Source organism: Gopherus evgoodei, chromosome 11 (genome assembly GCF_007399415.2).
Source record: "Gopherus evgoodei ecotype Sinaloan lineage chromosome 11, rGopEvg1_v1.p, whole genome shotgun sequence".
Taxonomy (NCBI): Eukaryota; Metazoa; Chordata; order Testudines; family Testudinidae; genus Gopherus; species Gopherus evgoodei.
In genome coordinates, this window is record NC_044332.1 from 38,825,877 (window position 1) to 38,853,250 (window position 27,374).

The 27,374-nt window shown below is 40.5% G+C and overlaps 1 protein-coding gene across 3 annotated transcripts in view; it reads left to right on the plus strand.

Moving 5' to 3' along the window:
- WIPF1 (WAS/WASL interacting protein family member 1) overlaps positions 1-22,534 on the plus strand; it is a 76,586-nt gene extending 54,052 nt beyond the window's left edge. For all 3 annotated transcript variants that reach the window (XM_030580464.1, XM_030580465.1, XM_030580466.1), the window contains exons 2-8: positions 7,632-7,720; positions 9,243-9,372; positions 11,563-11,736; positions 13,941-14,708; positions 18,111-18,326; positions 20,594-20,707; positions 21,866-22,534. In XM_030580464.1, the coding sequence (XP_030436324.1) occupies positions 7,670-7,720; positions 9,243-9,372; positions 11,563-11,736; positions 13,941-14,708; positions 18,111-18,326; positions 20,594-20,707; positions 21,866-21,921 (1,509 nt within the window). In that variant the 5' untranslated portion in view covers positions 7,632-7,669 and the 3' untranslated portion in view covers positions 21,922-22,534. The remainder of the gene's footprint in view (positions 1-7,631; positions 7,721-9,242; positions 9,373-11,562; positions 11,737-13,940; positions 14,709-18,110; positions 18,327-20,593; positions 20,708-21,865) is intronic.
- The last annotated feature ends 4,840 nt before the right edge of the window (positions 22,535-27,374 follow it).

A 27,374-nucleotide genomic window follows, 5' to 3' on the forward strand; every position in this document is an offset into this window, starting at 1 on the left:
GCAGCGATGGTGTCCCTAGCCTCTGTTTGCCAGAAGCTGGGAATGGGATACAGGGGATGGATCACTTTGATGATTACCTGTTCTGTTCATTCCCTCTGGGGCACTTGGCATTGGCCACTGCCAGAAGAAAGGATACTGGGCTAGATGGACCTTTGCTCTGACCCTGTATGGCCGTTCTTGTGTTCTCAGTAGGATTTTACTTCTGATTTTTAAAAGATGTCTTTTTGTCTCTAACCATACCTTTTCCTCTGTTTTTTATCCACGGTGACATTTTATTGGTCCTTTTGCTTTTTTTGTTTTGTTTGGGATATGCATATAGTTTGAACCTCTTTTATGCTGGTTTAAACTAGTTTCCATGCAGCTTGCAGGCATTTCCCTCTTGAGACTGTTCCTTTTAATTTCCATTTAATTAGCCTCTTCCTTTTTGTGTAGTTCACCTTTTTGAAGTTAAACGCTACTGTGGTGGCTTTCTTTAGTATTTTTTGGTATTCCTCCCCCCTCCCCCCACCCTACCTCTCTCCAGGATGTTAAATTTAATTAATTACGGTCATCGCTTTTACCGAGTGGTTCAGCTATATTCATCTCTCAGACCAAACCCTGTGTTGCCACTTAGGACTAAATTAAGAATTGCCTCTCCGTGTGTGGGTCCCAGGACTAGCTTCTCCAAACAGTCATTAGTGATGTCTCTAAAGTTTATCTCTGCATCCCATCCTGAGGTGACGTGTGCCCAGTCAATATGGGGATAGTTAAAATCCCCCATTATTATTGGGTTTTCTGTCTTTGTGACCCCTCTAATCTTCCTGAGCATTTCACAATCATTATCACTGTCATGGTCTGGTGACGGGTAGTATATTTCTACAGCTATACTCATATTATTCAAGCATGGATTTTCTATCTACAGAGATTCTGTGGTACAGTTTCATTCATTTAAGATTTTTATTACATTTGACTCTAAGCTTTCTTTCACATACAGTGTGCTCCCCCACCAGTATGACCTACTGTCGTTCCTATGTATTTTGTACCATCATATTACCGTGTCCTGTTAATCACTATCGTTCCACAAACTTTCTATGATGCCTATCATATCAATATCCTCATTTAATATCAGGCACTCAAGTTCACCCATTTTAGTATTTAAACTTCTTGCATTTGCGTACAATCACTTGTAAAATGTATCAGTATTTAGTTGTTTGCCTTTGTTATATGATTGAATGAAACTCTTGTTTGTTTGTTTCTCTTCAGCTCCTACCTTTACTTTATAACTTCTATCCTCTTCACTTTACTAGGATATAGAGTATCCCTTTTAATAAATTGTCCCCTATTGGATGTGTCTGTCCAAACTATGCACCTGTTGGCTTCCCCCAGCCCTTCATTTAAAACTCCTATATGACCTTTTCAATTTTACATGCCACTAATCTGGTTCCATTTTGGTTTAGATAGAACCCATCTTTCCAATATAGGCTCCTCCTTTCCCAGAATGTTCCCTGTTCCTAATAAACCTAAATCCTTCCTTTGAACATCGTCTCATCCACACATTGAGATCCAGCAGTTCTGCCTGTGTAACTGGCCCTGCACGTGGAACTGGAAGCCTGTTGGAGAATGCTACAATGGAGGTCCTGGATTTCAATCTCTTATCTAACAGCCTAAATTTGGTCTCTAGCACATCTTTCCCTGTGTCACTGATACACACACATAGCACGACCACCGGCTCTTCTGCAGTTCTGCACATCCATCTGTCTAGATGTCTTGAGAGGTTTGAAACCTTCACACCTGCAGACAATTCACCGTGCCGTTCTCCTGGTCATCACAAACCCAACTATCTGCATTTCTAATAATCGAATCCCCCATTACTGTTACCTGTGTCTTCCTGCTAACTTCATTTCCTTCCACTGCCATAGAGGTACCCTCGGTTCAAGAGATACCATGACATCATCTGGAAGGAGGGTCCCAACTATGGGATCATTCCACCTCTGCTCCTGCTTGATGTTCTCCTTTCCCAAGGCTTTCATCCTCCTCAACAGCACAGAGGCCATCACATGGGGGTGGGATCGCTCTGTTGTGTCCCGGAAAGTCTTGGCTGTGTACCTTTCTGTCTCCCTTTGCTCCCCTCTGGTCTCCACAGCCCATACTCAAACTCTGAGAACAGTGCGCTGCTTACATCAAATGTGCACACACGTGCCACCTGCCCACAAGGCAGGTAAATCATACCTGTTGCATCCAGTGGAATAAACTGGATAGCCCCCACGGTGCTGCTGGACTTCTGCCTGCATTATTTTCACTCCTGCAGATATGGGTGGGGTGGTTGGTTGTTTTTTGTTGTTGTTGTGGATGAATGAATTTTGTTTTTCTTTCTGGTGTTCGTTGGCCTATGTTTAGAGAATGTTTGTTAGGTGTATCTGGCTCTCTTACTCCCTCCCAGAACTCCCGTTTGCTGCTCCTGTTCGCTGGCTCCTCTGGTCGCTTACAAGCTGGCTTTTTAAACCCTTGTTCTCCCTGCGTTAGCCCCACCCCCTGGTCAAGGGCTCCTAAAGGGATTACGAATCAAAGGATGGCAGGATAGAGCCTCATTAGGAAGTGCTCAGCCTTGCCTAGGAGGTCACTGGGTTCAGCATGCAGCCCCCCATACACCCCTCACTATAATCGTCAATCCAGCAGGCACACGGTAAGCAAGCGCACAGCACCAAACAGCCAGACAACACACTCGCTCAAGGGTCATGTGGTAACATCTCTTTCACCTGGAAAGCTCCCTCACAAAACTCTCCCATATGTGAGTCCTGTTCGCTAGCTCCGCTGGACCAATATGTTGGTCCAATAAAAGCTGGTCAAAAGTTAGTTCAATAAAAGCTATTACCTCATCCACCTTTTCTGTCTACTATCCTGGGACCAACACAGATACAATAACACTTCATGGGTCAGTTACAAATCCAGACTATTTAAGTGTTAATTGTCAGCCATGGAGTATACTTCCTATTTGTTAAAAGTGGAGTCTTTCCCCGTGATAATGCACAAATCATACACTGCCCATCTTTAATCTGTTGCATGTTGAGAAAGAGTCAGTGTTTGCCAAACATAACACAATTATTGAAGCTTTCATTGGAAGACTACAGTTAACGTCTTAGAGCTATTATTCATTTTCAGTACATTGTTCTTCCTACAGGCTCATGGCAGTAGAACATTATAGATCAAGCATGTTGCTATTTGCTCACAAAAAGGAAGGAAAGAAATGGACTATACTGTACAGCATTTAATGTACACAGGCCAGTGCTGAATCAGGGTTGCGAGGATGGGGAGTTGTTTTTGGTACAAAATTTCAGTTTGAGTTGCAGATAGAAAAAAAATTTAGGACTGTTTCAACTTTACTTTTGTAACTAGTTGAATTAGCATCATAACTCCCTCTGTTCTGAATCTTGAACAGATGTGTTACACAGGTCACTGTATACACATACATAACATTCTGTTTCCTCCCCTCCCCCTCCCCCGATATCTGACTGAAGCCATATGCACCATTTCTAATAGCTGGTAAGTGAAATAAAAGCATCTGTAAAAAGCACAGAAAAAGAACCGTGATTTGTAGTTCATACCACAGTATGGGAAAGTCGTCCTTTCAGCATCAAGCTTCCAACCCACCCTGCCTAAGCCTGGGCGCATTGTTGAATCTCAGCCCAAGCTCGCAAAGCTTCATGAGCCTTTAGGGGCTGTCTAGCTACTGTGCACCTAGGCAGAATATGGGGCTTGCTTAGCTCTAGCTCACTTCCCACCATACTGTTGGGAGCAGGAGTGCACTTCCTGTTTCCACTCCCACCTGCCACAAAAGACTCGCCTCACCCAGCCCTTAGAAACAACTTCTAGCCTTCTACTTGCGGGTCACTGAAGATACGTGGGGGAGAGAGATGAGGGGACCATTTGCCACTGGAGAAGCAGGATAGAAAGACAGGCCATTGCCTAGTGCCTGTTTTTCCCCACCTCTTTTCTAAGGAATGGAGGATTAGGCAGATGAGAGAGGCCTGTTTTAGGTTAAGGGGTTTCCTTAGAGATTTGAGTTTGTTAAACTTCCAGGCCTATCTGCAGCCTTAGTTCACTTCCACCCTACTGAACTTGTTAAGAAGCCAATTTCTGCTGGCCTAAATGACCCATTAAAAAGGAAGGGTAACTAAAATAGTATAGTTATGCAGAACTTGATAGTTGAAATAAGTAACTGGTAAACCAGTCTTCAACATGAATAGATTAGTCCAATTACTCACTGATTTATCTTTGAGCAGCCTACATGCATGCATTTTTATATATGAAGTGTACATTTCAGACCAGATGTTTTTCTCCTTCCGCTAAAGATGCTTTTTTCTGGGCGTTTGCAATGGTGTCATTAATTTGCAATGACTTAAGCAAACTGTCTTTGTTAGCTTCTTGCCATAGCATTTAAATAAAGAAAACAAATTATTTCCCATTTCACTCAGCTGAAGGAGTTAAGATTTTATTATAAGTGAAAAAGCATGACTATTTCCCTCCCACCACCACCACCCCTCCCTCCCAGTATGATGGCATAGTAATTGTGCAGGCAACTGCAGCTATGAAAAGACTGTATTAAGAAACAGGATGGTGGTGGTTTGCTGTAAGAACTAATTTTCCTGTTGACTTTTTTTCTTTTTAAACAGGAAGTTGAAGAACAAAGCTGCATATGTCTTAATTAGCTCTTCTGTTAATATTTCAAATCTGAAATCTGAATTTTAGTATAAGAAGATTGGGAATGGATAATATTTTGTTCACATTTTTATTTGATGATTGTAAGAGTTGGAAATATGCAAAACTCTGAAAAGAAATGTTCAGAACTTACTGGAATACTGTCAATTAACACCTACTTCTGTCTGAAAATATTTCATCTACTAATATTAGAGGTAACTTCTACCACTACAAAGATCAAAGAGAATTTCTATCTGTTTGGCTTTGTGCATTTGACAGCACTGTGTGTAGACTCAGTAAGTTAATCAGCTTCTCCTTTCATTTGCATTGGTGTCTCACAGAGCAACAGGAGAAAAACTTTTTTTAAAGGAGACTATAAACCTACAGACATTGGCAGAGACACTCCAAGGCAGAAGTCGTGTCTGAAACCATTTTGAACTCCATTTTCTCCCCCAGTTAGTTAGATTTCAAGCTGGTGATGTGTTCTCCTCCTTTCTTCCCCCATTGAAAACTTTAGGCCGTATTCATTGAGGTCCCACATATTTAAAGTTAAGCACATTCTTAAGTGCTTTCTTAAACTGCAGCCTGTGTAAATTCCTTCTCTCCTCTCCTCTCCTCCTCCTCTCCTCTATGTAGCATGGATTTTGTTTTAAGTGTATTTGCAATGCTATTTATGACTTTACAAATAACTAGGAAAATAAGTTTTTTCCTCTTTGAACCATGTCAGCATCTTAAGATATAAATTTCTATTTCTAAGCAAGATTTTTTTTCTAACAGACCTAAACCACCTTGCCATTTCTGTGATATAACAGAAGTGCAAAGTGGTGATTCGAATCCAGGTGGTTACTAACAGCTCAGACAATTGAACTTCCCTTTTCTAGCATCAGATTTTAATCAGTGTATTCTATCTAGCATGAGGTAGATCTGAAGTAGAATTTGTTTGCTGCAAATCTTGTTTTGAGACTTCAAAAATAAGTGTGGAGAAAATAAGATTTGTGTATTCCTCTGAATAACTACTGTGGATAATATTAGTCAGCATGGACACCTGGAGGATAACTTTTATTCCCACTCCCATTACCTTTTTACCTGTTCTGCATAGGTATGATTTGAGTGACTGATAGTGGCACCTTTTACTAATGCCTGTTTGTTTGAACTGGCAAAAGAAAAACCTATGGGAAAAGGAGGCATCTTAAATAACAAACTAGCTTCCTATTCCAGAAACCGCTTCTATTTAAATGTATGCTTGTTACCTCCACTTACGTACAGCAATGAGGCAGGCAAGTGTATAATGCTCCCATCTGTGATGATCTCTTCCTTCCTGCTGCTGGGGCTTGTGGCACAGGAATTTGATCTTTCCTTCATTCAGCAACAGTCAGCTTCTCCCTCCTTGTCTGGCCACTCCTCAAACACTTTGTGTCAACTACTCTTGAGCTTCTCTACCCTAGAAAGCTGCTGGATTGGCTCCTTGTGGAGGCAGCAATACTCAATGGCTAGGCTTCTCCAGAAAGGAGCAGCTGATTATAGAGGTAGCACTTTCTTTGCATTACCAATTCCTTCATTTTCCCATTCCATCCTCTGCACCAGAGGGCTTGCTAGCAGTCTGTGGGACTTTCAATCATAGTTGGAGAATTATTGATCTTAAGGATACCTCTAAGTTAATACTTCTGAATGCAGCTGTGAAAAAACAAATAGAAAAGTTCTAGCTCTCGTGTTCCAAAATGCCATCTGTAAACACTGGACTTGCACACAACCATTTTTTTCCAAGTCTGACCTATACTTTAGCCTTAATGAGAACTACATAAAACCCAAGGTTGAACATTTTACTTTCATCTCTTTGAATTATCCAAGCATGAGATTTCAGATCAGGGGATGATGGGAAATCTGTAGTGGTTTTTTTCCCCCCCCCCAACAAACTCAAAAGCAACATGGCTGACTTAGGGCAAACTGTTTTGGGGTTTTTTGTTTGTTTTTGTTAGGAGATCTTTGGGCTGAGATGAAGTTTTAGAAACATTTAATCCAAAAGGAGCTTGTTAGAGAGATATTTTTAAAAAGTAGCTGAATATGAGGTATAGAATGAAGTTAGAAACCTAACCTTACCTAGAACTAGTTCTGCTTATATCTGTTGTTGTTGTTGTTGCTACAGCCAGCACTAGGGATGTGCAATCACTGTGGTTGCACATAGTGCTGCTTGCCAGTGGAGCCTCCTCAGCAGCCAAAACACAAGGGGTATAGCTATACTTATGGTGGCGTGTCGAATACAGGGGTACAAATATCCGTGTCGATGGCAAGGCTTAGCTAAGGTGAGTAGAGTAGAGTGCCCTGCATACCGGAGCCCTCAGGGTGTGTACCCTGCACAGGCTCTCTACACACCCAAGCAGTGCCACCCACCATTACACTGCCTGCCTGCTGCTAGAGCCTTTCTTCGCTGCAGTGAAAGGCTCTGGCAGGAGGGAGGAAGATGCTGGAGCCTTTCACTGCAGCATGTAGCTACACATGTAATGTCTTTACTCCGCACGCCACCGTAAGTGTAGACATAGCCTAGGGTAGGCTGCAGAGGAGTAGTCTGTTCTCTCTCAGTTGGGCAATTTTGTGCAATTCCCCCCATGAATAACGTAGCTGAAGTCGATGTACTTAGATCTACTTACCGCGGTCTCTTCACTACAGTGAGTCGACTGCTGCCACTCCACCGTCGACTTTGCTGGCACCTCTCACCGAACTGGAGTACCGGAGTTGATGGGAGAATACTCGGGGATCGATTTTATCTTGTCTAGACTAGGCTCGATAAATCGATCCCCGCTGGATCGATCGCTGCCCACTGATTCGACCGGTAGCGAAGACATACCCTCCGAAAATGTAGCTGCTAAATCTGTTAGCTAAGCATATGGTTCATCAGTCAGGACAAAGTGTGAATACAACGTTTATAGATTTATTACTTTACTGTATCTTATTGTTGACAGATTTCATAGCAATATCGGGAAAAGTTCCATTGTAGACCATGCCTGTCCCTCCTCCTCCAGCTCCTCCGCCTCCCCCAACTCTTGCACTGGTAAGTTGCAACTTAGAAGTGATCACATGAAATATAAAGGTAAAATATTTGTTGTTACAGTGTACCATGTGGGTCATATTTAAAGGGGCAAATTCTGGACCTTTGTGCACAATCATGTATTTGGGACTCGGGTAAGGGATTCCCTCCGTGGTTGGAGAATGTGCTCCCTGCAGGAATACAAGCAGTGCTGCTAGTCCTTCCCACGGATTGACTGCACTACTGTCCTCACCTGCTCTACATCCCTTTGCTCCCTCCATATAGTTGGGTTAGTCTAATATATAGTTTCTCAGCCTGAGGGTCATGGCCATTTTTCAGGAGGTTGTGACCACCTCCTCTGTCATTAGAGCTACATTACATGGGAGGGGGTTCGTGAAACTTTTTCTCCATTGTAACATGAGGCCATCATGTGGAGAAGGTTGAGAACCATTAGGCTAATGGATCTTCCTATTGGATGAACCAGTGGCTTTGATCCATCCCTGCCCCACTTTCCCTTTATGCTGCCACTGAAAGCTATGCCACACAAGAGTGCAGGGGTGTTCTGCATGGTCTCTGTCCCCACTTTCTGGGAAATGTCCATATTACTGAGCTGGCAAATCAGGAAACCCTTTCAGTGGTCATTAAATGATCTCAAAACAAATTAGGTTTTGGGATCTTTTCTCAGCTGCAGTTTTGCAAGGAAAGAAGGGGAGAAATATAATGCAGCAAATTCAATCTGAATGAGTAACGGTTTTCCTTCAGTCATGAGAGGCTTTAGAAACGTCTGGAAAGATTAGAACTTGTATTTTGTATAACAATACGAAACATTTCCTCTCTTTTTCTAAACTTGTCGTTACCCTTTCTGAATGCGGAGGTAATGCAAAAATTACACTCTGAAAAGACAAAGCAGATGAAACTGAGATTGGGCATCTTAAAACCTTGACTGGAAATCAGAAAGGCCTGTGATGTTTGAAGTGGAGGATCAACATTTTCCAGATAGATTTAATGAAGAGAAAACAGTAGCCAAATGCTTGGTTTCCTTCCGAGGCATCCAATGTTCGGATATTATGTACTTCATTGTGAATCCTCTGCCCCGCCCCCGAAGAACTTCAATCTTTCTGTGCAAATCAGCACTGTGTATGGTTTGCACTCATTCATTCTCCAAAATAGCAACCTTTTTTTCTTTTCAGTTCCGTCTTTTCAATTATATTTTTTAATTGAGATTTCTAAAAAAGACACATCCATCTTGGCTTCACATGTATCAGATATGGACTCTGAATGCTGGGTGGAAGAGAGGACTGTTTCAAATTAGACTTTTAGTGTGGCAATGGATCCTGAGTATTGAAACAGAAGTAGATTTTTGGGGACCAGAATCTTTGTTTGCAAGGCTAACTGCTTTTAGTGCCACATTTGCAAGAGGGAGACTGTAACACGAAACTCATTTTCACTGCTTTTGTGTTAAAAATTGAGGTATTCATTACACCCCTTACTTAAGCAGGATGCTGCAGTTTTCTTTTATATCTTTATTTGTTGTTTCATTTTGCAGGCAAATACCGAAAAGCCTTCCTTAAACAGGTCCGAACAAGCGGGGCGAAATGCTCTCTTATCTGATATTAGCAAAGGAAAAAAGCTAAAGAAGGCTGTTACTAATGATAGAAGTGCCCCTATTCTAGACAGTAAGTACAATTCTGTTTGTTTATTTTAATGTAGTTAATGAACGGTGAGTTAATATGCAAAATTAGAGTAGTTTTTATAATCAGGTGAAGAGATGCAGGATGGTCAAACAAAATAAATTATTAAATGGTCCAATAATTTGCTATATTAATGCATGTTTTAAATCACTTGAGATCTCCATTACTGTTTATAAAATATGTATAGTAATTTGTGTGCTAACTCTAGTAAGTCTATAGCAAAATGTAATTGGCGCAACTAAGTGTAATGGTGGGGAATAGGGAAAAAAGTGCATTGCTTTGAGTTTTGCAGTACATGCTTATTTTAAAGGCAGACTGCAGTGATTTTTTTTAAGTACTTCTTTAGATGGCTATAGAAAAATATTCTTAATTTCAAAGGAGTATATAAAAATATCTGCATCCTCCACTGATATGAAATGGTCAGCTTTTTTAATAATTACAAAAGGAGCTGCATCTTGATGTCAGGACAGAAGGATGAGAGCTGCTGGTATACACCCAGGATGGGTGGTAGAAGCAACCTGCATTCCACAGGTACCACTGGCCCTTTGGCTCTGACTAGGTGTCCATATTATATGGATGGAAACACTAAATGAAAAAGAAGATCCAGAAAAATATCTGGTAAAAGCATGTACTGTTTCCTGAATCTCTGATCTTCCTGTTACAATGCTTGAAAAATCTAATCAGTCTGATAACATTTAATATGAAACAATACTGGTGACAGTAGGCATTCATAGCCAGATTAGCTGATGGGAAGCACAATGACAGGCACTCAAACCAGACTTCCACGGTGAGGGTGTAAAGAAATACAGCCTGGTCTAGCCCAGCATGTTTTAACCCTGGATTTTAATGGGAAGATGACTGAAGAACACCAAAGCACTGAAAGGAATGAGATTCTTAGAAGTGAACCAGAAAAAAACAAGCAAAGTAGATTTAGGGCTGCATTCAGCGAGGTGCCTAATTTGAGGCATGTGGATATTCCCACTGACAGCTAGGAACGTGTTTCACTAATCTGCTGAATTAGAGCTATCATGGCAAGGCAATCAATGGGAATTAAAGGTAGATTAAATAGTAACATTAAAGATGATGGGATCTATTTTCTTCTTTGCCTGAGTTAGGAAATGATGAAAGACTAAATTCTCATAGCAGGAACTCTCCAGAGGTTTACACCCTAAGCAAGTCAGAGCTGAATTTGGCCCAGTGAGCCTAACAAAGGGGAAGGGTGTAATTGAGCACTTCCCTATAAATACGTCTTTTCTCTTTAAGGGAGAGATTACTGAATAGTGCGTCTCATCCACAGACCTGAAAACCCTTTACAAAGGATGGAAAATACTATTCTCCCTTTTTAAAAAAAATGTAGAAACTGAGGTGCAGAGAAATGACTTGCTCAAGTTCACATGGTATCTGTGACAGAGCAGGGAACAGAACCTAGGCCTCCTGATTTCCCATCCTGTGCCCTGCTCATTGCACTGTGCTGCCTTAAAGTAGTCCCTTGCCTTCAGAACCAGGAAAATACTTTCACATGCCGTTTCAGTTATGGTGTCAATATTTGTCATGGTCAGAGTAGAAAGGCTTGGAATGTGCACAAATCTCAGTCACCAGTGGGGTTGCTGCCACAAATACACATTGAACAAAGCCCCCCAAGAGATCAAGGAGTTGTTTTTAAGATAGTTTTGGGACAGCCTAGGAATGGATTTTAGCTTGTTTTTCCAATTGGTAGAAATGATCATAATTTCTACCAATTGGAAAAACAAGCTAAAATCCATTCCTAGGCTGTCCCAAAACTATCTTAAAAACAACTCCTTGATCTCTTGGGGGGCTTTGTTCAATGTGTATTTGTGGCAGCAACCCCACTGGTGACTGAGATTTGTGCACATTCCAAGCCTCCAGATTGGCCAGACCGCCACCAGAAGGACAGCTCTTCCATCTATAACCAAGTCTATAAATCTGGGGAAGGTGGAGAAGGATTAGGGACCAACAGCATGGGGAAACATGGAAGCCCAGCATGAAAGTGTGGCTGAATACCACATGAAATTATCATTGCCCCAACCTATTCTAGTCCTAACTTCTGCTCTGTGCCTGCTTCATAATCCTGTAGTACAAGACAGCGACAAGAAGGAGGAGAGGACATGAAAAATACTGGCTATGTTTTAAAATTCCTGATTTTTGTTTCAACAGAACCCAAAGGATCTGGTGGTGGTGGTGGTGGTGGTGGCGGCAGTGGTGGAGGAAGTGGCGGAGGAGGAAGTGGTGGTGGCGGTGGCGGCTATGGCGGAGGAGGACCACCTGGCTTAGGAGGCCTGTTTCAGTCAGGAATGCCAAAGCTCAGATCTGCAGCAAATCGAGATACAGGTAAGGAGGATTTCCCAGATCTGTGAATTCAGTCAAGATATTAAAAGCTTTCTAAATGATAAATTTACAAAAACATTAATACAAGAGTAATAAAATAATGCAAAGGTTCTTTGGCTTAGGGAATGCTTCCAAACATATGTAAACAAAATTCAACTAAAATGTCATTAAGGGGTTAACTTTAAACTCTCACACACAGTAAACTCTGAAGAAAACCAGCATTCACTCTTGTGCCTCAGTATTTCAGTCTCTATAGCAGGTACGGTCATCCCTTGAGTAACTAGGTACAAGGAAGGGAGTTAAAAAGAAATGCAGTTTCAGACTTAAATTTGCTTTGTATGTTTCATTCTTAGTGCTATGTTATATAGGGATATTTGGGGAAGAGAAGTTAATCCCTTCCTTCTTTCCCCCCCATTCCTGAAGGTATTACTGAGAAATAAAGTTCTCAGGGATTGATAGCTCACCTGTAGTGTACAGTAATAAGGGCCAGATCCAGTCCATTGCTCTGTGTGTGCGCACCCTCAAGTGTAGCAACAAGAGGATCCCAAGCTAGAACTCCCTTAAGCCCAAGGGAAACTGGCCTCCTCTTAAACTGGAGAGCCCATTTAAACCCCAAGGGGGCATAATTTACCTGTTACGGTATGTGGCAAACATCCCATCAGGCTGCTATGCAAGCTATCGTTAGCTGGGCATACACACTTTTTTGCATTTCACAGGTTTTCAAAGGAGCTACCCAATGGAACAAAGCAGATTCTGTGGCGGGCAAGACTTATAAAATTGGGGATTTGCCACTTGTCAAGGAAGGTTGGGCCTTAGTGATTATTGACATGAGGATGTAATGGCTCCATCTAAATGTGTACTTAAGATGCTATTAATGGCCTATGCTCATTACAGATCTAACTTTAATCCTTCAGCACATGTTGACACAACACAGACTTCCAGAGATGGTTTTATCTATGTTAGCCTGTGCTGGGAACTCTTCTTAATCCAAAGGTTCCCAGCATAATAAACCAGTGTTTCTTCAATTGCAAAACTGCCTCCTCCAGAGAAACACAAGCAAATCCATAAAAAATGGATATTGGAAGAGGGGAGAAATGGGAGAGGTTTTTTTCTGGATTACTTTCAAGTCCTCTTCCTTTTGCTGAATTCTAGTGATCAAATATTGATTGAAAGTTAAGACGCTTCTGCTCACATGTTGAAAACCCTAAATCATTGTTCTTCACAGTTTTTTCCAAGGGGAGTTTCTTCCCTCCATGCTGCTCATGTTTGCATCAGGGAAGCCTGAAAATAAATCATATTATATCATTATTAGCAATGGTTCTTAATCGCTCCAGTCCAGTGGTTCTCAACCAGGGGTATGTGTACCCCTGGGAGTATGCAGAGGTCTTCCGGGGGGTATATCAACTAATCTAGATTTTGCCTAGTTTTACAACAGGCTACATAAAAAGCACTAGTGAAGTCAATACAAATTAAAATTTAATACAGATAATGTCTTGTTTATTCTGCTCTATGTACTTACATTTCAGTATATAGTATAATATTTATATTCCAGTTGATTTATTTTATAATTATATGGTAAAATATGAGAAAGTAAGCCATTTTTCATTAATAGTGTGCTATGACACTTTTTTGTATTTGTCTGATTTTGTAAACAAGTGGTTTTTTAAGTGAGGTGCAACTTGAGGTACTCAAGACAAATCAGACTCTTGAAAGGGGTACAATACACCTCTACCTCGACATAATGCTGTCCTTGGGAGCCAAAAAATCTTACCACGTCATAGGTGAAACCGTGTTATATTGAACTTCCTTTGATCCATTAGAGTGCCCCCCTCCACCACCACCCCCGCAGGAGCGCTGCTTTACCACATTATATCCAAATGCGTATTATATCGGGTGACATTATATCGAGGTAGCGGTGTAGTTTGGAAAGGATGAGAGCCAGTATTCTTTGTATGCCATCCTGCTGTGATAGAACATAATGGCTTCTTAGAAGCTGTTGCTACAAATGCATTTAAATTACCTATTGAGTAGTCTTATGGGGACAAATTCTGAAGACTTCAGTCAGTCCTTACAGCCAGTGCAAAACTCCCAGTGCATTCAAAGAAAGACTTGAAAATTTGGCCCATTCTCACAGTGTGTTTTACCTTCTCTTGCCTTTGCCCAGCTCTTTACCCTGATATAATTAGTATTTACTTCTCTGTTTCCAGATTCTGGAGGAAACAGACCTCCCATACTACCACCAGGAGGAAGAACAACATCTGCCAAGCCTTTTTCACCTCCAGGTCCCGTAGGGAGATTTCCGGGGCCTTCTTTGGGGCAAAGAAGTACCGCTCCCGAACCACAGAGAAACCGAATGCCACCTCCGAGACCTGATTTTGGTTCCAAACCAGATACAGGACCTCCTCCAGTGCCAAATACTCCAAGACCCATTCCATCAAGTTTACACAACAGAGTATCCCCTCCTGTGCCAGGAGTAAACAGGCAAACCAGTGCAGGGCCTATCCCTCCATCTTTCCCAGGAAACAGAAATACAGGATTTGGAGGATCTATTCGCCAGTCGAATCCAAGTTCTTCACCATCTTTCTCTAACAGACCTCCCCTTCCTCCTGCACCTGGCAAGTCAACAGATGACAAGCCGCCACCACCACCACCTCCAACAGGAAACAGGGCATCCGTCAACCGGGAACCTACTTTTCCACCTCCACCACCTCAAAACAGTAAACCTCCCGTTCCTTCCACACCTCGGCCATCCGCTGTCTCACAGGCTCCACCCCTGCCTCCAGGCAGACCAGGCTTACCTCCAGTTCCACCCATTTCCAGTGGAAATGATGACATGCCACGTCTTCCACAAAGGAATCTCTCTCTAGGTTCTCTTGCTCCTCCCAGCTTGCCTGGGGCAGGTCGATCTGGGCCTCTTCCTCCCCCTCCAAATGAGCGGCCTCCTCCTCCAGTAAGAGATCCTCCTAGCAGATCAGGTACAGCAGTGTGCATTTTTTCAGCTCTCCAGACTACCCTTGTAATGACTAAACTAATTGTTATCCACATGGTTTCAGTGAAGTAGCTGAATTTACCTCCAACACCAATTTCCTTCTTGCTTTTCAAAATATAATATGAGCTATAGCTTTAAATCGATTGACTTACTTTGCTGTTTATTTGCCATATAAATTGAAGCTATAGACCAAAATGGCAATCAGTTTTAAAAACTGAAGTCCTCCTTTCACTGAAAAAGTGTGACTGACTGGTTTAATCAGTTACATCTTTAAAAATCACTATTCTGATTTGAATTAACTACCATGACGTGAGTTTGATTTGCAAGTTATATTTGCAGGCACATGGGTCATGTAGTTGCCACTTCATGTAATACTACCTTTCTTCAGTCGGGCTGATTATAAGCACCATTCCACTCAAGTCATTTTTAGTAGTAGTAATTATGCTGTAGTGTTTACACATTCATTATTACTATCATAGTTAATAGCAATGACAAACAGTATGTTTGATAATTATATTTTTTGGTGCAACAAACTTATTTTATCTATGGGTCTAATCAGATGAGTAATCTTTACCCCCGGGAGTAGTACAGTTTGTCAGTGGCAATGTTCACAAGTAAAGGTTTGCAGAAACAGGCTCTGTGTGTGTTAAACATCATTTACACTTACAGTGGTATTTAAGTTATTTTAATGTATACAACAGTAGTTATCATAAGAAGTGTCATTACATTTGAGTCAACTTTGTCACTTATATGCAGATTTCTAACAAAAAGAATATTGTTTCCATGATGATATTTCATAATATACTTTGCCCTGTGCCTTTTATTACTAATGTTCAAGAACATAGATTATACTCTTATTGTTAATAACAATCTTCTTGATAATATAGTAAATAGAAGGGAACCTTGTGTTTGCTTCTTAATCCATATCCTTCTAATATTTACATTGTTTTTAATTTGGAATAATTTCTCTCATTATCCTAAAGCAGGGGTAGGCAACCTATGGCACGTGTGCCGAAGGCGTAACGCGAGCTGATTTTCAGTGGCACTCACACTGCCGAGGTCCTGGCCACCAGTGCAGGGGGCTCTGCATTTTAAGTTAATTTTAAATGAAGCTTCTTAAACATTTTAAAAACCTTATTTACTTTACATACAACAATAATTTAGTTATATATTATAGGCTTATAGAAAGAGACCTTCTAAAAACGTTAAAATGTATGACTGGCACGCGAAACCTTAAATTAGAGTGGATAAATGAAGACTCAGCACACCGCTTCTGAAAGGTTGCCGACCCCAATCTTAAAGTTACTAAAAAGAATTAACCTTTACTAATGGAGCACCATTTCAGGATTGCAAACTGTAGTAGCATGTAAATGTAAACCACAAAGTATGTAGGATTTCTTGTGACACATTTTTGCTTTTGGATAGTGGCACAATATCTGATTTATTTTTAATGGATGTATCTGTAATACATCTTTAATAGATGTAACTAGATTTCTTTGAGCCGAGGGGATACTTGTTATAAAAAAATGACTTAGGAGAATTTAATTGTGTTGATTAATTGCCCCACATTGTGTGCGATATCGTTCATGCTGGCTCTAGGCATGTTACCGCTACAGTAGTTCAAATATACTGACATTGGAAATGTTAAAATCTGTGTGTGAGGTCTGTTTCTAATTCAGAGACAGATTCGTGTACTGCAGCCACAGCAGAGCCTGGCATGCAGCAAATATTTGTGTAAGAGAGAGAACTGATCCCACACTGCATAACACTGCCATTATTGAGCTGAATTCTCCTTTACACTATGCCACTGGCAGAATCTGGTCCTAACACCCAGCATGGTATGGGAAAGAGAGTGAAGAGTAAAGTGCCAAAGTTTGCTGACAATACAAAATTATTCAGGATAGTTCAGTCCAAAGCTGGCTGTGTAGAGTTACAAAGGGATCTCGCGAAACTTGAATGAGCAACAAAGGGGCAGATGAAACCCAACATTGATAAGTGCAAAGTAATGCACATTGGAAAAAATCATCTCAACTATACATATATAATGATGGATTCTAAATTACCTGTTCCCATCCAAGAAAGCGATTTTGGAGTGCCCATAGATTGTTCTATGGAAACTTCTGCTCAGCAGTCAAAAAGGCTAACAGAATGGTAGGAACTGTTAGGAAGGAGATAGCATTATGAAATTTTTCTATTATATTTTCTACTATATAAATCCATGGTGCGCCCACACCTTCAATACAGTGTCCTGTTCTGGTTGCCCTATCTCAAACAGGAGATAGTAGAACTAGAAAAGGTTCAGGGAAAAGCAACAAAAATGATCAGGGGTATGGAACGGCTTCCATATGAGAAGAGACTAAAAAGATTATGGCTGTTCAGCTTAAAAAAGAAATGACTAAGGGAAGATATGATAGAGGTTTATAAAATCATGAATGGTGTGGAAAAAAGTGAATAGAGACGTGTGTTTTACCCTTTCCCACAATAAAAATATCAGGCATCACCCGACTGAAATTAATATCCATTGGTTTAACAGAAATAATAGGAAGTACTTTTTCACATAATGCATAATTAACCCATGAAACTCATTGCCATGGGATGTTGTGATGGCCAAACGTATAACTAGATTTGAAAAAGAACTAGATAAATTTATGGAGGAAAAGTCCATCAATGGCTATTAAGCAAGATGATCGGGGTGACCCTAAACCTCTGACTGTCAGAAGCCAGAAGTGGTTCACTCCCAAATTGCCCTGTTTTGTACACTCTCCCTGAAGCTGTGGTGCTGGCCACAGTTGGAGGCAGGATCCTGTGCTAGATGGACCATTGGTCTGACTCAGTATGACCGCTCTTATGTTCTCTTGGTTCAGAGAGCTCTTACACCGCTTCCCATCCCGTTACCTTAAAAGACGGTGTGGCTGAAGGAAATGGGATATGGTCAGGACCCTCTGTGCTGCCCTGGTGCACCATCGTAATTTTAGCCCTTTGTGACCATTTGCAGCCAGCATAAGTTAGAGCAGCTTTAGGGCTGCATTAACGTGGAACAAAGAGACCAGCCCTGCAAAGAGGCTATTTGAGGCAAGCGGAGTGGAAAGATGACATTTAAGCCTCCTTTCTGTGTAAACATGCCCCTTGAACCTGCACTCTGTATTGATCAGCCACATCCAGGGGAAGGTGAATCAGGAAAGAGATGTCAAACACTGCATTACTGTGTTCCCTCCCTCTGGCTGAAGGAGGCAGACAACCCTCCCCATTGCTTTTGGAGCCCATCAAAGCTAGTATCCTATCTGACACCCTTCAGAGCTATGCAGGACAACAATGCTTAGAGCTGATAGAATAATGGTAGGTTTTATGTTACAATAGATTCTTGATTTGATTCTCTGTCTTGATTCAGGACCCCTTCCACCTCCTCCCCCTGTAAATAGAAATGGCAGCATTTCACGGGCATTGCCTGCTACTCCACAGCTGCCTTCCAGGGCAGGATTAGAAAATCAGAGAGGTGGACCAAGGCCTCCACTTCCTCCTGACAGACCTGGTTCCGTAGCTCCTCCACCACCACCTCCTGCACCATCAGCAATCAGAAATGGCTTCCCGGACTCGTCATCTGAAGGTGAGCTGCATTCTCAGACATACACAACATATGTCTGTCTAAGTAAAGCTATCAGCATTTGGCCCCCCAAACGTTAAATGAGATACTTCACTGATGCTTAGAGTCTGATTCTGAGTTCTCACCAGTTTTACACTGGAGTTGTTCCTGACTGACCCCAGTGTAACTTGGATCTAAAAAGACCTGCCATATGGAGTTATCTAAATATTTTAATGTGGAAAACAGAAGTGCAAAGTTAACAGTACTACTGACATGAACTACTAGCATGCCAGTGGGACTTCAGCAAGCACTGGACCTCAGAAATAACCATTCAAAGGTAACCTAAAAAGGAAACGTGTGTGCCATTCCTTGCTTTTTTATGCTGTATAAAGAAAGCCTGTAGGACTTTTTTTTTCATGTTAAAAATTCAGGTGGTCTCTGTCCTGAAACCCTTTGGATGACTGAAGTAGTGGGATTATGACATCACAGAAGACAAAGTAAAAGCTGAGCAGTAGTGAAGGAAAGGGATCTTTAGTCAAACTATTTAAAACTTCTGCGGGTTTTCCATTTTGGCTACTAAACAGTGGGGATAAAGAATATGTGCATTAAAGATGAATCAGTCCTTTCCTTTCAATTAAGGCATGAGCTTGCAATATACATTTGCATCTCCCTACAAAATCAGGAAAGACCAGACTTGACATTCCTGATATTTCTAGGATAAAAAGCAAGCAGAAAATAAGACTCTAAAATAATCCTTCTGAGTTTTCTCGATGCAGCATAAGAGGCAAAACTGGATGCAACCACTTTTTTCTGTGCAAATTACCTTTAGGGGTCAGAACCTACATAGTTCCTTCACAAGCAGAACTCTAACTGAAATCAAGGTGAGTCTTGTTTGCCTCAGGAATGCAAATCTGGGCCCCAAAATAATCAATCCTGTGGTCAATTGTTGGTAAAGTTCACTTAGGTCATAGCTGGATGACATCATACAAAAACCTGCATTACAAGAGTGTTACGGCTGCAAAGTGCTGGAAATGACAAAAAAACAAAGTTGCCTGTGTGCCCTTATTCTGCCCCTTGAGCATCTGCATTCAGATACAGGCAGTGTAATATGAGCACAGGCTATTTTTTCCAAGATTTTGATTTACTACAAATATGTCATTGGAATCTGACCCCTCTTTTGTTGTACAGGGAAATGTGGGTCTCTAGCAATTGAAGAAATACTGAAACCTTTAGCTTTATTTTCACACTTTTTACAAAAGATGCACATTTCTCCCTGATTATGCGTTTTCTCACAGTGCTGCTAATTTTTCTTTTTTCTTTTAACATTGAATTTTATTGGATGCTGTAGTGGTTCTAGCTCTTTGGATACTTTGCACATCGATTAGGTCTCAGTAGCCGTAATGCAAATTCAGCACCCTGAATCCTACTACACATTTCTATAGCAGGCGATAAGATTAATTTAATATAGACTATGTAGGGCCAAATTTATTATGTGCATAAGTGGGTGCAATACTGAGAATCAGGAAACAACCTAGAGTGAGATCCTCCCACCAACTCCAAGCCCTTTACGCTGCATACAAGGGCCGGAGTAATGTAAAGAGACACTCTAAAAGCTTCATAGCTGATTATGGGAGGATCCCCCCAGCACAGGCACTGTAAAAAGACAGTCATAAGGCTGCCCTCCAAGGACTACCCCTTACAAGCCATAGCATAGGGGCCATGCCTGGGTGGGGCAAAGGGCAGAAGGGGCCCCAGCACACAGCACTGCAGACATTCAAGGCAGTGCTGTGGGGCCTGTAGGGCAACCCAGGGAAACTACCATAACTTAGCTTAGGCAGCCCTATCTATGCCAAGGCTTGAAGCCACCATCCCCTTGGGCATCGAATCTCAACCTTGAAGGCTAAGTTCTTCTGCACAGATGGTAAGGTGGGTAGAAGACACAGAGTCTTCATATAACATTCTGAGTCACACTGTTAGGACTCTTGCGGATTTCAGTGGACTCCTGTTTGGATTATTTGTCTTAGTTTGTTTTTATTGGAGCATTGTAAACAATAAGACAAGGTAGGTGCAATCATGTAAATGATCAATGAATGATGAAGTGAATTCAGGCTAATTTGGGCCATCTCTTTGTTCTGTATTTGTACAGCATCTAGCACAGTGGGGTTCTGGTCTATGACTTGGGCTTCTAAGAAGTACTGCAATACTGAATGTGTAATAATATCAATACGACACAACTCTTCTGTTAAGAATTGTTACTTTTAAAATTGTCTTGTAACTGTTTTTCTCCCCAGATGAGTGGGAAAGCAGATTTTCCTTCCATCCGATATCTGACCTGCCACCTCCAGAGCCATATGTTCCAATGAACAAAAGTTACCCCAGTAAACTAGCAAGGAATGAAAGCAGAGGTATGGTGTTTTGTTTTGTTTTTGTTTTTGTTTTGCCAAATATGGTTAATTTTGAAAGATAGTAGTCAGGCCTTCAGATGGCCTAGTGATGGATGTAGTAAAAAAAAACCTATACAGAGTAGTGCGAGGATAAAAATATTTAGAACTGGGAACAATTTGCATCTCTATGCATCTGCTTTTCCTTAGTAGACTGAGTTTACTTATTTCTCTGCTAATTACCATTACCCCTTTTCTATTAGCTATTGGCTGCACACACCATCCAACCTAAAAACTCATAATTCTCCCTTCAGACATACAAACACAACTCCCATTGGGATTGTAAAGGTGTTGGAGGGAGAATAGGGCCTAATAGATCTCTCAATATTTTTGTTGGTGGTGGCTTGAAGAAATTTAATGGTTGAATTCTCATGTATACAAATAGTGTAGATGTTCCCTGTGCAAGTCCCTCTTCTGTTGTTGAGAACAGACTCTATAAACACAAAAATATGTAAAATCTCTTTGGGTAAAAATGGGAGAAACCAACATCTTCTTAATAAGTTAAGATTTATAATTCTAAGGGCCTGATCTCACACCCTATCCAGGCAGGAAACACTGAAAGATTGTTTGCAGGATCAAGTCCTATGAAACTTGATACTTTTTTTTTTAAGTAGGGGGAGGGCCTGGAAATTGTGTACCCTTCTCAAATTTAATTTGCCTAGTTTTTGGATGGAAATTTTCTTGTGGAGAAATGGTGCTTTGAGATTTTATCACACCTAAACTGTAGAACTTGAGTGTTTTTATTACAATTTGCATTTGTTTTAAAGTCACAGTAAGACTTAATGCCCTTGTAGAACTGATAACTCTTATTAATGCTAACAAGAGTTGTAGATGTGTCCTCAAGAGGCGGAAAAAGCCAAAAGGCAGAAAAACCTCATGCTTTTTGGTATTTGGGGCATTAAACAGTTACTTAATAGAAACTATTCTGTACATCATTTATATTTCTTAACTTGGTAAATAAATCATCCAGTAAACTACAGAAAACTGCTCATAAAATGGATAATACGGGTACTTAAAATGAGTAGTTCTTCACAAATCGTTTCATGAGGAGCTTGGGCCCGCTCTTCTGTGTGAAAGAAATATATCATGATGAACACAGCCATCTCTTTCTTTCATTTCTAGAGGGCTCTGGCCGAAGGGAAAGAGGTGTCCCACCGCTCCCACCTATACCGAGGTGAAGTGGACTTCCAGCCCTTCTCAGGGTGATTGCTGGTTTTAGATTTCTCTTGAATTACTTCTCACGCCCATGTCATTGGAAAGTTGCCTCTTCTGCTTTGTTTCCACTTTTGGCTTGTGATTAGGAGTAATTTGAGTATCTGTTAGAGAAGTAAGGTACAGTTTATGAACCATAGTTGCTTAAAACTATAGATTTTACTTGCCTATATAGCAGGCTGTCATGAAAGGCATTTTGGGGACCATATATAACAATATACATATTCTTACTGGGTCCCATCCTGTTCCTAGTGATCTTGGCAGGAGTTTTGCCATTGAATTCAACAAGAGTAGGTGCAAGCCCACTAACTAGTTTGTAGGATAAAGTCCAATAATTTACTGCTGTCTGCCTGGAATGAATCACATGGGGACGGCACACATATGAGATTCCCTTGGATCTTTTTTTGCATGCTTCAACGCCCTATCCTGCTTCTGCATGCTACTGCTCAGCTTTATGTGAGTCTGCAATTTAATAGTTCAACCCAAATTCTTTTGACCATAGTTTAGCTCAGGGGTCGGCAACCTTTCACAATTGGTGTGCCGAGTCTGCATTTATTCACTCTAAATTAAGGTTTTGTGTGCCAGTGATACATTTTAACGTTTTTAGAAGGTCTCTTTCTATAAGTCTATCATATATAACTAAACTATTGTTGTATGTAGAGTAAATAAGGTTTTTAAAATCTTTAAGAAGCTTCATTTAAAATTAAATTAAAATGCAGAGTCCCCCAAACCGGTGGCCAGGAACCGGCAGTGTGAGTGCCACTGAAAATCAGTTCGCGTGCCGCCTTCGGCACACGTGCCATAGGTTGCCTACCCCTGGTTTAGCCTGTCAAAAGTGTGTGTCTATGCTACAGATTGCACACCCTCCCTCTGAGGGTGACAACTAAATGGCATCGTTTTCTGACACCCCATCAGCACTGGGCTCCAGCAGAGGGTATCTCCAGCCTTCATTCTTGAGGGAAAATGTTACCATGACATGAAGGAGAATTCTCAAAGAAAAGAGAAAATTGAGAATTCAGCAGTGTAATAGTGTCCTGTATGGCCCTGATGCCTTGTTTTGTAGTAGTCTTATGCTGTTAATCTCTACTGATCCTTTCCATTTGGATGTGGATCATGCCCTCAAAATTGGATTACTGTAATGCTCTTTATGTCGGGCTACACCTGAAGACTGCTCCAACTATGGCTAGTACAAAATGCACTAGCCCCCTTAATTATATGCTCCTTCTGTGAAGCCTGCTAACACCTGTGCTCCACAGATTGCATTGGCTTCCCATTTGTTTCTGGGTATAATGTGTTTGACTAATGAAGCTTTGTGTGGTTTGGCTGCTCGAGTGCTTCTCCCTTGTGTTGCATGGCAATTGAGATCAAGTGAGTGCTTGAATGAATGACCCTCACATTTAAACGGGAGGGATCTCGTGGAAGACCATTTTCTAGTGAAAGCCATAAACTTTAGAACTTGCTGTCCATGCTAGTTCAACAGGGGTGAAGTGTATTGATCCCAGACTCTTGTTTCAGAGGGTATCAGGAGGAATCTGAAGGAAATTCCCTTCTTAGGAGAGAGCAAACTTTTTTAGGCATTGTGGTGATTGGTAAAATTGCAGAACTGCCTCTAAATATTGTACATGAGCAAAGAATGTTTGTTAAGTGCATTTTATAAACTGATGTAAACAAATGGAAAAAGACATTGGAAATCATAGGAGGACTTTGATTCTGGATTTGAACGTGTCTGCTGAATGTATCTCTGTCAGCTGGACTTCTGAAAGTTAGCTTTGAAGAATGACTTTCTTTCCGTCACCTCCCCACCAATCTCTGACTCTCTTAACGTGCTCACTGGAGTCCCCAGGAAGTCCTCACTGGTGGACATGTTTCATACTGTGTTGCTCATTAAATCAAAAGAAGAAGCCATGCAAGTTAGAAATATATTGGGCAAAATGCCGACACCTCCTCCCCGCCACCCCCACGCCCCCCAGCAGTGGAAAACATGATTCCTCATTCAACTCTGCGAGTTTTGTTACAGTATGATACTTTTGAGCCCAACACTTGAACATCTCGGGGGGTTGGCAGAAGAGACTCTTCAAAATGAACATTGAACCCTAGGGAAAAGTGTGCAGTGGGACCTTCTCCATTATGTGACTATGTAGTGGCAGATCCCACCCTGCCTTACAATCTGTGTAATCCCACTGATGACAGGGTAGGAGATGAACGTGATGAATACAGCTTTGCCTTTCCAGTATGTTTACAAAGTCACGTTTGGATTTTTTTACCTATGATAGTATTTGATAAAATACATATTTTTATATTTTGATATCTCTGGGCCTGATTCTGAGATGCGTTCCATGGACTTGATCCTACGTTGGAATACACACACACACACAGGATCAGAGCCATGTGAGCTTCTTGCACAGATTTCAGAAGAAGCTCCACCTGTGACATGTATCTTTGGATCAAGCCCGTCTGATCTGTAAATGTACTAACATCACTTGTAAGCATGGCACTTAAAAAAAAAAAACATACGGGCTATGAATATTGAAAGTCTGTATGTGGCCCACTATTGTGTGAGTCTAAAGTCCAAAGAAGATTTAAAACACCTAGTGATATTTATAGGATAAATTATTGTATTGATGCTGTTAAACCAAAGCACTTATGGCTTTCTGAGGAACGACATCATGGACTTGAGAATACAATATTTTAATGCATCACCCTGCCAAGTCTTAATGAAATATGAATAGTTATGCAGTGTAACAACTGAGAGCAACTCCAGAAGTTATACATTTTTATAACTTATCTGCATATAGCAAGACAGTTTTACTTTGGCTGAATCAATGAAAATGCGGTATTTCATTCCTGTTGCTGACTGCACCAGCCAAAATACTCTAATTCACTTCATGAGCAGAATTTCTCTATAATCATAACCAAAGCCATAACAAATTAGCACAAGTCTAATTTTAAACTGTGATGTGGGCTTCAGTGAGGGAAGCAAAGAAATCCAATCTGTTTGGAACTGTTTGATTCTTAGCACTTTCTTTACTAGTAGAAATTTTTTCAATATGTATACGCTAAGCAGCCATAAAACACCTTTGAGAAATGAAAGTAATCATTTTTCCCTCGGATAGTAATAAATGTATGTCTTTTTGATTGTAAAATTCACCAAATATATTAAAAAAGTGCATCATTTTAACATTCAGTATATCATTTTGTATACAAGTAGATATTTACAATAAGATCAGTATTACAATATTTATTTCACTATGCATAGTGTTTAAAAAAGATAAGCATGAAACAAAACTGGTTAATCCAATGGTGCCTTACTATATTTTAACAAACTTTTGATGTTAAAATAGCAGTTACTGCCTTTTTATAAAAATTTTAGATGTTCTGCTTTGATGTCTAATGTAAAATACAAAACAGTGCTTATAGTGTGATCATACAATGTCTGAGCTAAGTGTGTGCATTTGTAACGTGCTTGATCCACTACTTTCAAAGGGAGTAGTGTGTTTGAAAAGACTGCTGGGTCAGGCCTTTAATTGGAGTATGAATGGAAGTTTGCTTAATTCCAAATCAATTTCTGGTGTTAATGCATTTGAAAATAATAGAACAGTTACCCCACATGTTTACAGTCATTGGACCAATGTATCTCTTCTATTATACCTGTACGATCCAATTAACTTCAGTGGGGCTGCGCAAGTATATTAGAACACCACTGACTAACTATGTTTAGGATTTAGTATGTTTATTTTGATGGCATGGTGTTTTAAACATGCACTCCTTTAACTCTCTGTATGTCATCGCCTGAGACTCAAATTGTGACAGATGACCACTGAAACTCATTTCTATGCAAATCAACCAGATAAATAAAATCAGGGCTTTCTGTGTGAGATGGCCATTTTTATTTATATTTTCTATTCCCTATTTTTGAATGAAGAGCACAAACTATACATCTATTGGAGTGACTTTCTTAATGCTTTATGACTTTATTCTAGGTACTCTGTTTAGATATAAGAATTATTACAGAAAACTAAATATGTGATGCAGAAATCAGGAATTTTTGATGAACTAAATAGCCTTGCATTAACTTTCTTTGGAAACCGTGATTCCCAGCACTAAAAGGTTCAGAAGAACAGCATCTTCTGGGATGGAACTACAAGATGCATTTCTTATGGTTAAAAAAATTAGACAGTAGCTTCTGCTCACAAAAATAACTGTTTTACATGTCTGTGGTGTATTTTGCATTCTATTTATGAGGAAGGTGTGGGGAACTAATTTCCACTTGGGTTTGGGTGTCTTAGTACTATAATAATTTTGCTATGCAAAAAAAATGCAATTAGAAGCTACACGTTCCTCCTTTTAGAGTCAAGAATTCTGAGTCTTATGAGCAAACTTCTAATTTTAATTCAAACAAAATATTATGTAATGAGAAACCTTGACATAGTCATTATGGCAACAGAATCTTAAAAAGAAGGAAGAATTTGTATGCATTGGATTACATAAAAAATTGAGTGAATATTGATATAACAGTTCAAAACAAGACCTGTATGTGCTTTCTCAGTGTCATATTGTAGTATTGTGAATGTTGATGTCTGTCCAGTGGGAACAAAATCTACTCTGGCATTACATTGGGTGTATAGTTTTTTCCAAACTGTACTCAACCAGGAAATAATGAGAATACCTTGCATGAAATATTCATTAAAAGAAAAACTGCTAAAAGAAGCTGCTGCAAGGAAAATGTCTCTTCAAATGAAAAGAGAGGAGGTGAGGAAGCCCTTTAGGCTCCCAAGCATCTAAAATGAAATCTTCTGGGCTGTTTAATTAGTGTCTGGACCTGCACCATGGATGACAAAGGGGAGGTTTTGCAGGTGTTCAGTGAGACTAGCTCAGGCTTATATAAATTTTTTGTTCCCAAGTGTGTGCAATGGCTATGCAAGTCAAAGAGGAGGAAATGAAGACTGTGTGTCCAGAGAAAAGGAATAATAAACCTAATCAAGTATGTCTGAAATACAGTTTACTTGGTGCAATGATGACAGGCCTGTAATGTAAGGTAATATAAAATGTGCTAACGGCAGCACTTAACATCTGGACTTGCAAAGCCACACAAGATTGTAAAGAGGAAGAAATATAGCTCAAAATGGTTCCTGAAGAACAAATAAAGCATTTCTCTGAAAGAAATGTGTCAAGTCCAGCTGACAGCCTGCTGTGCTGAGAGGAGATTCTGGTAACTTATGTGAAGTCTTTGGGAAGCTTAACCAAAACTATCCAGAGCTGAGCTTGGAGCTAAGCTCTCTGGGCTTTTCATAAAATGTTAGTCATCAAGCAGAACAAAAATAACATTTATTTTGTTTGTGCTGCTTTTTCTCTATTTTTTGCCCTATGTTAAATAAATTTTTGCTTTTATTTGCGATAATGAATTGATTGTGGAGACTTG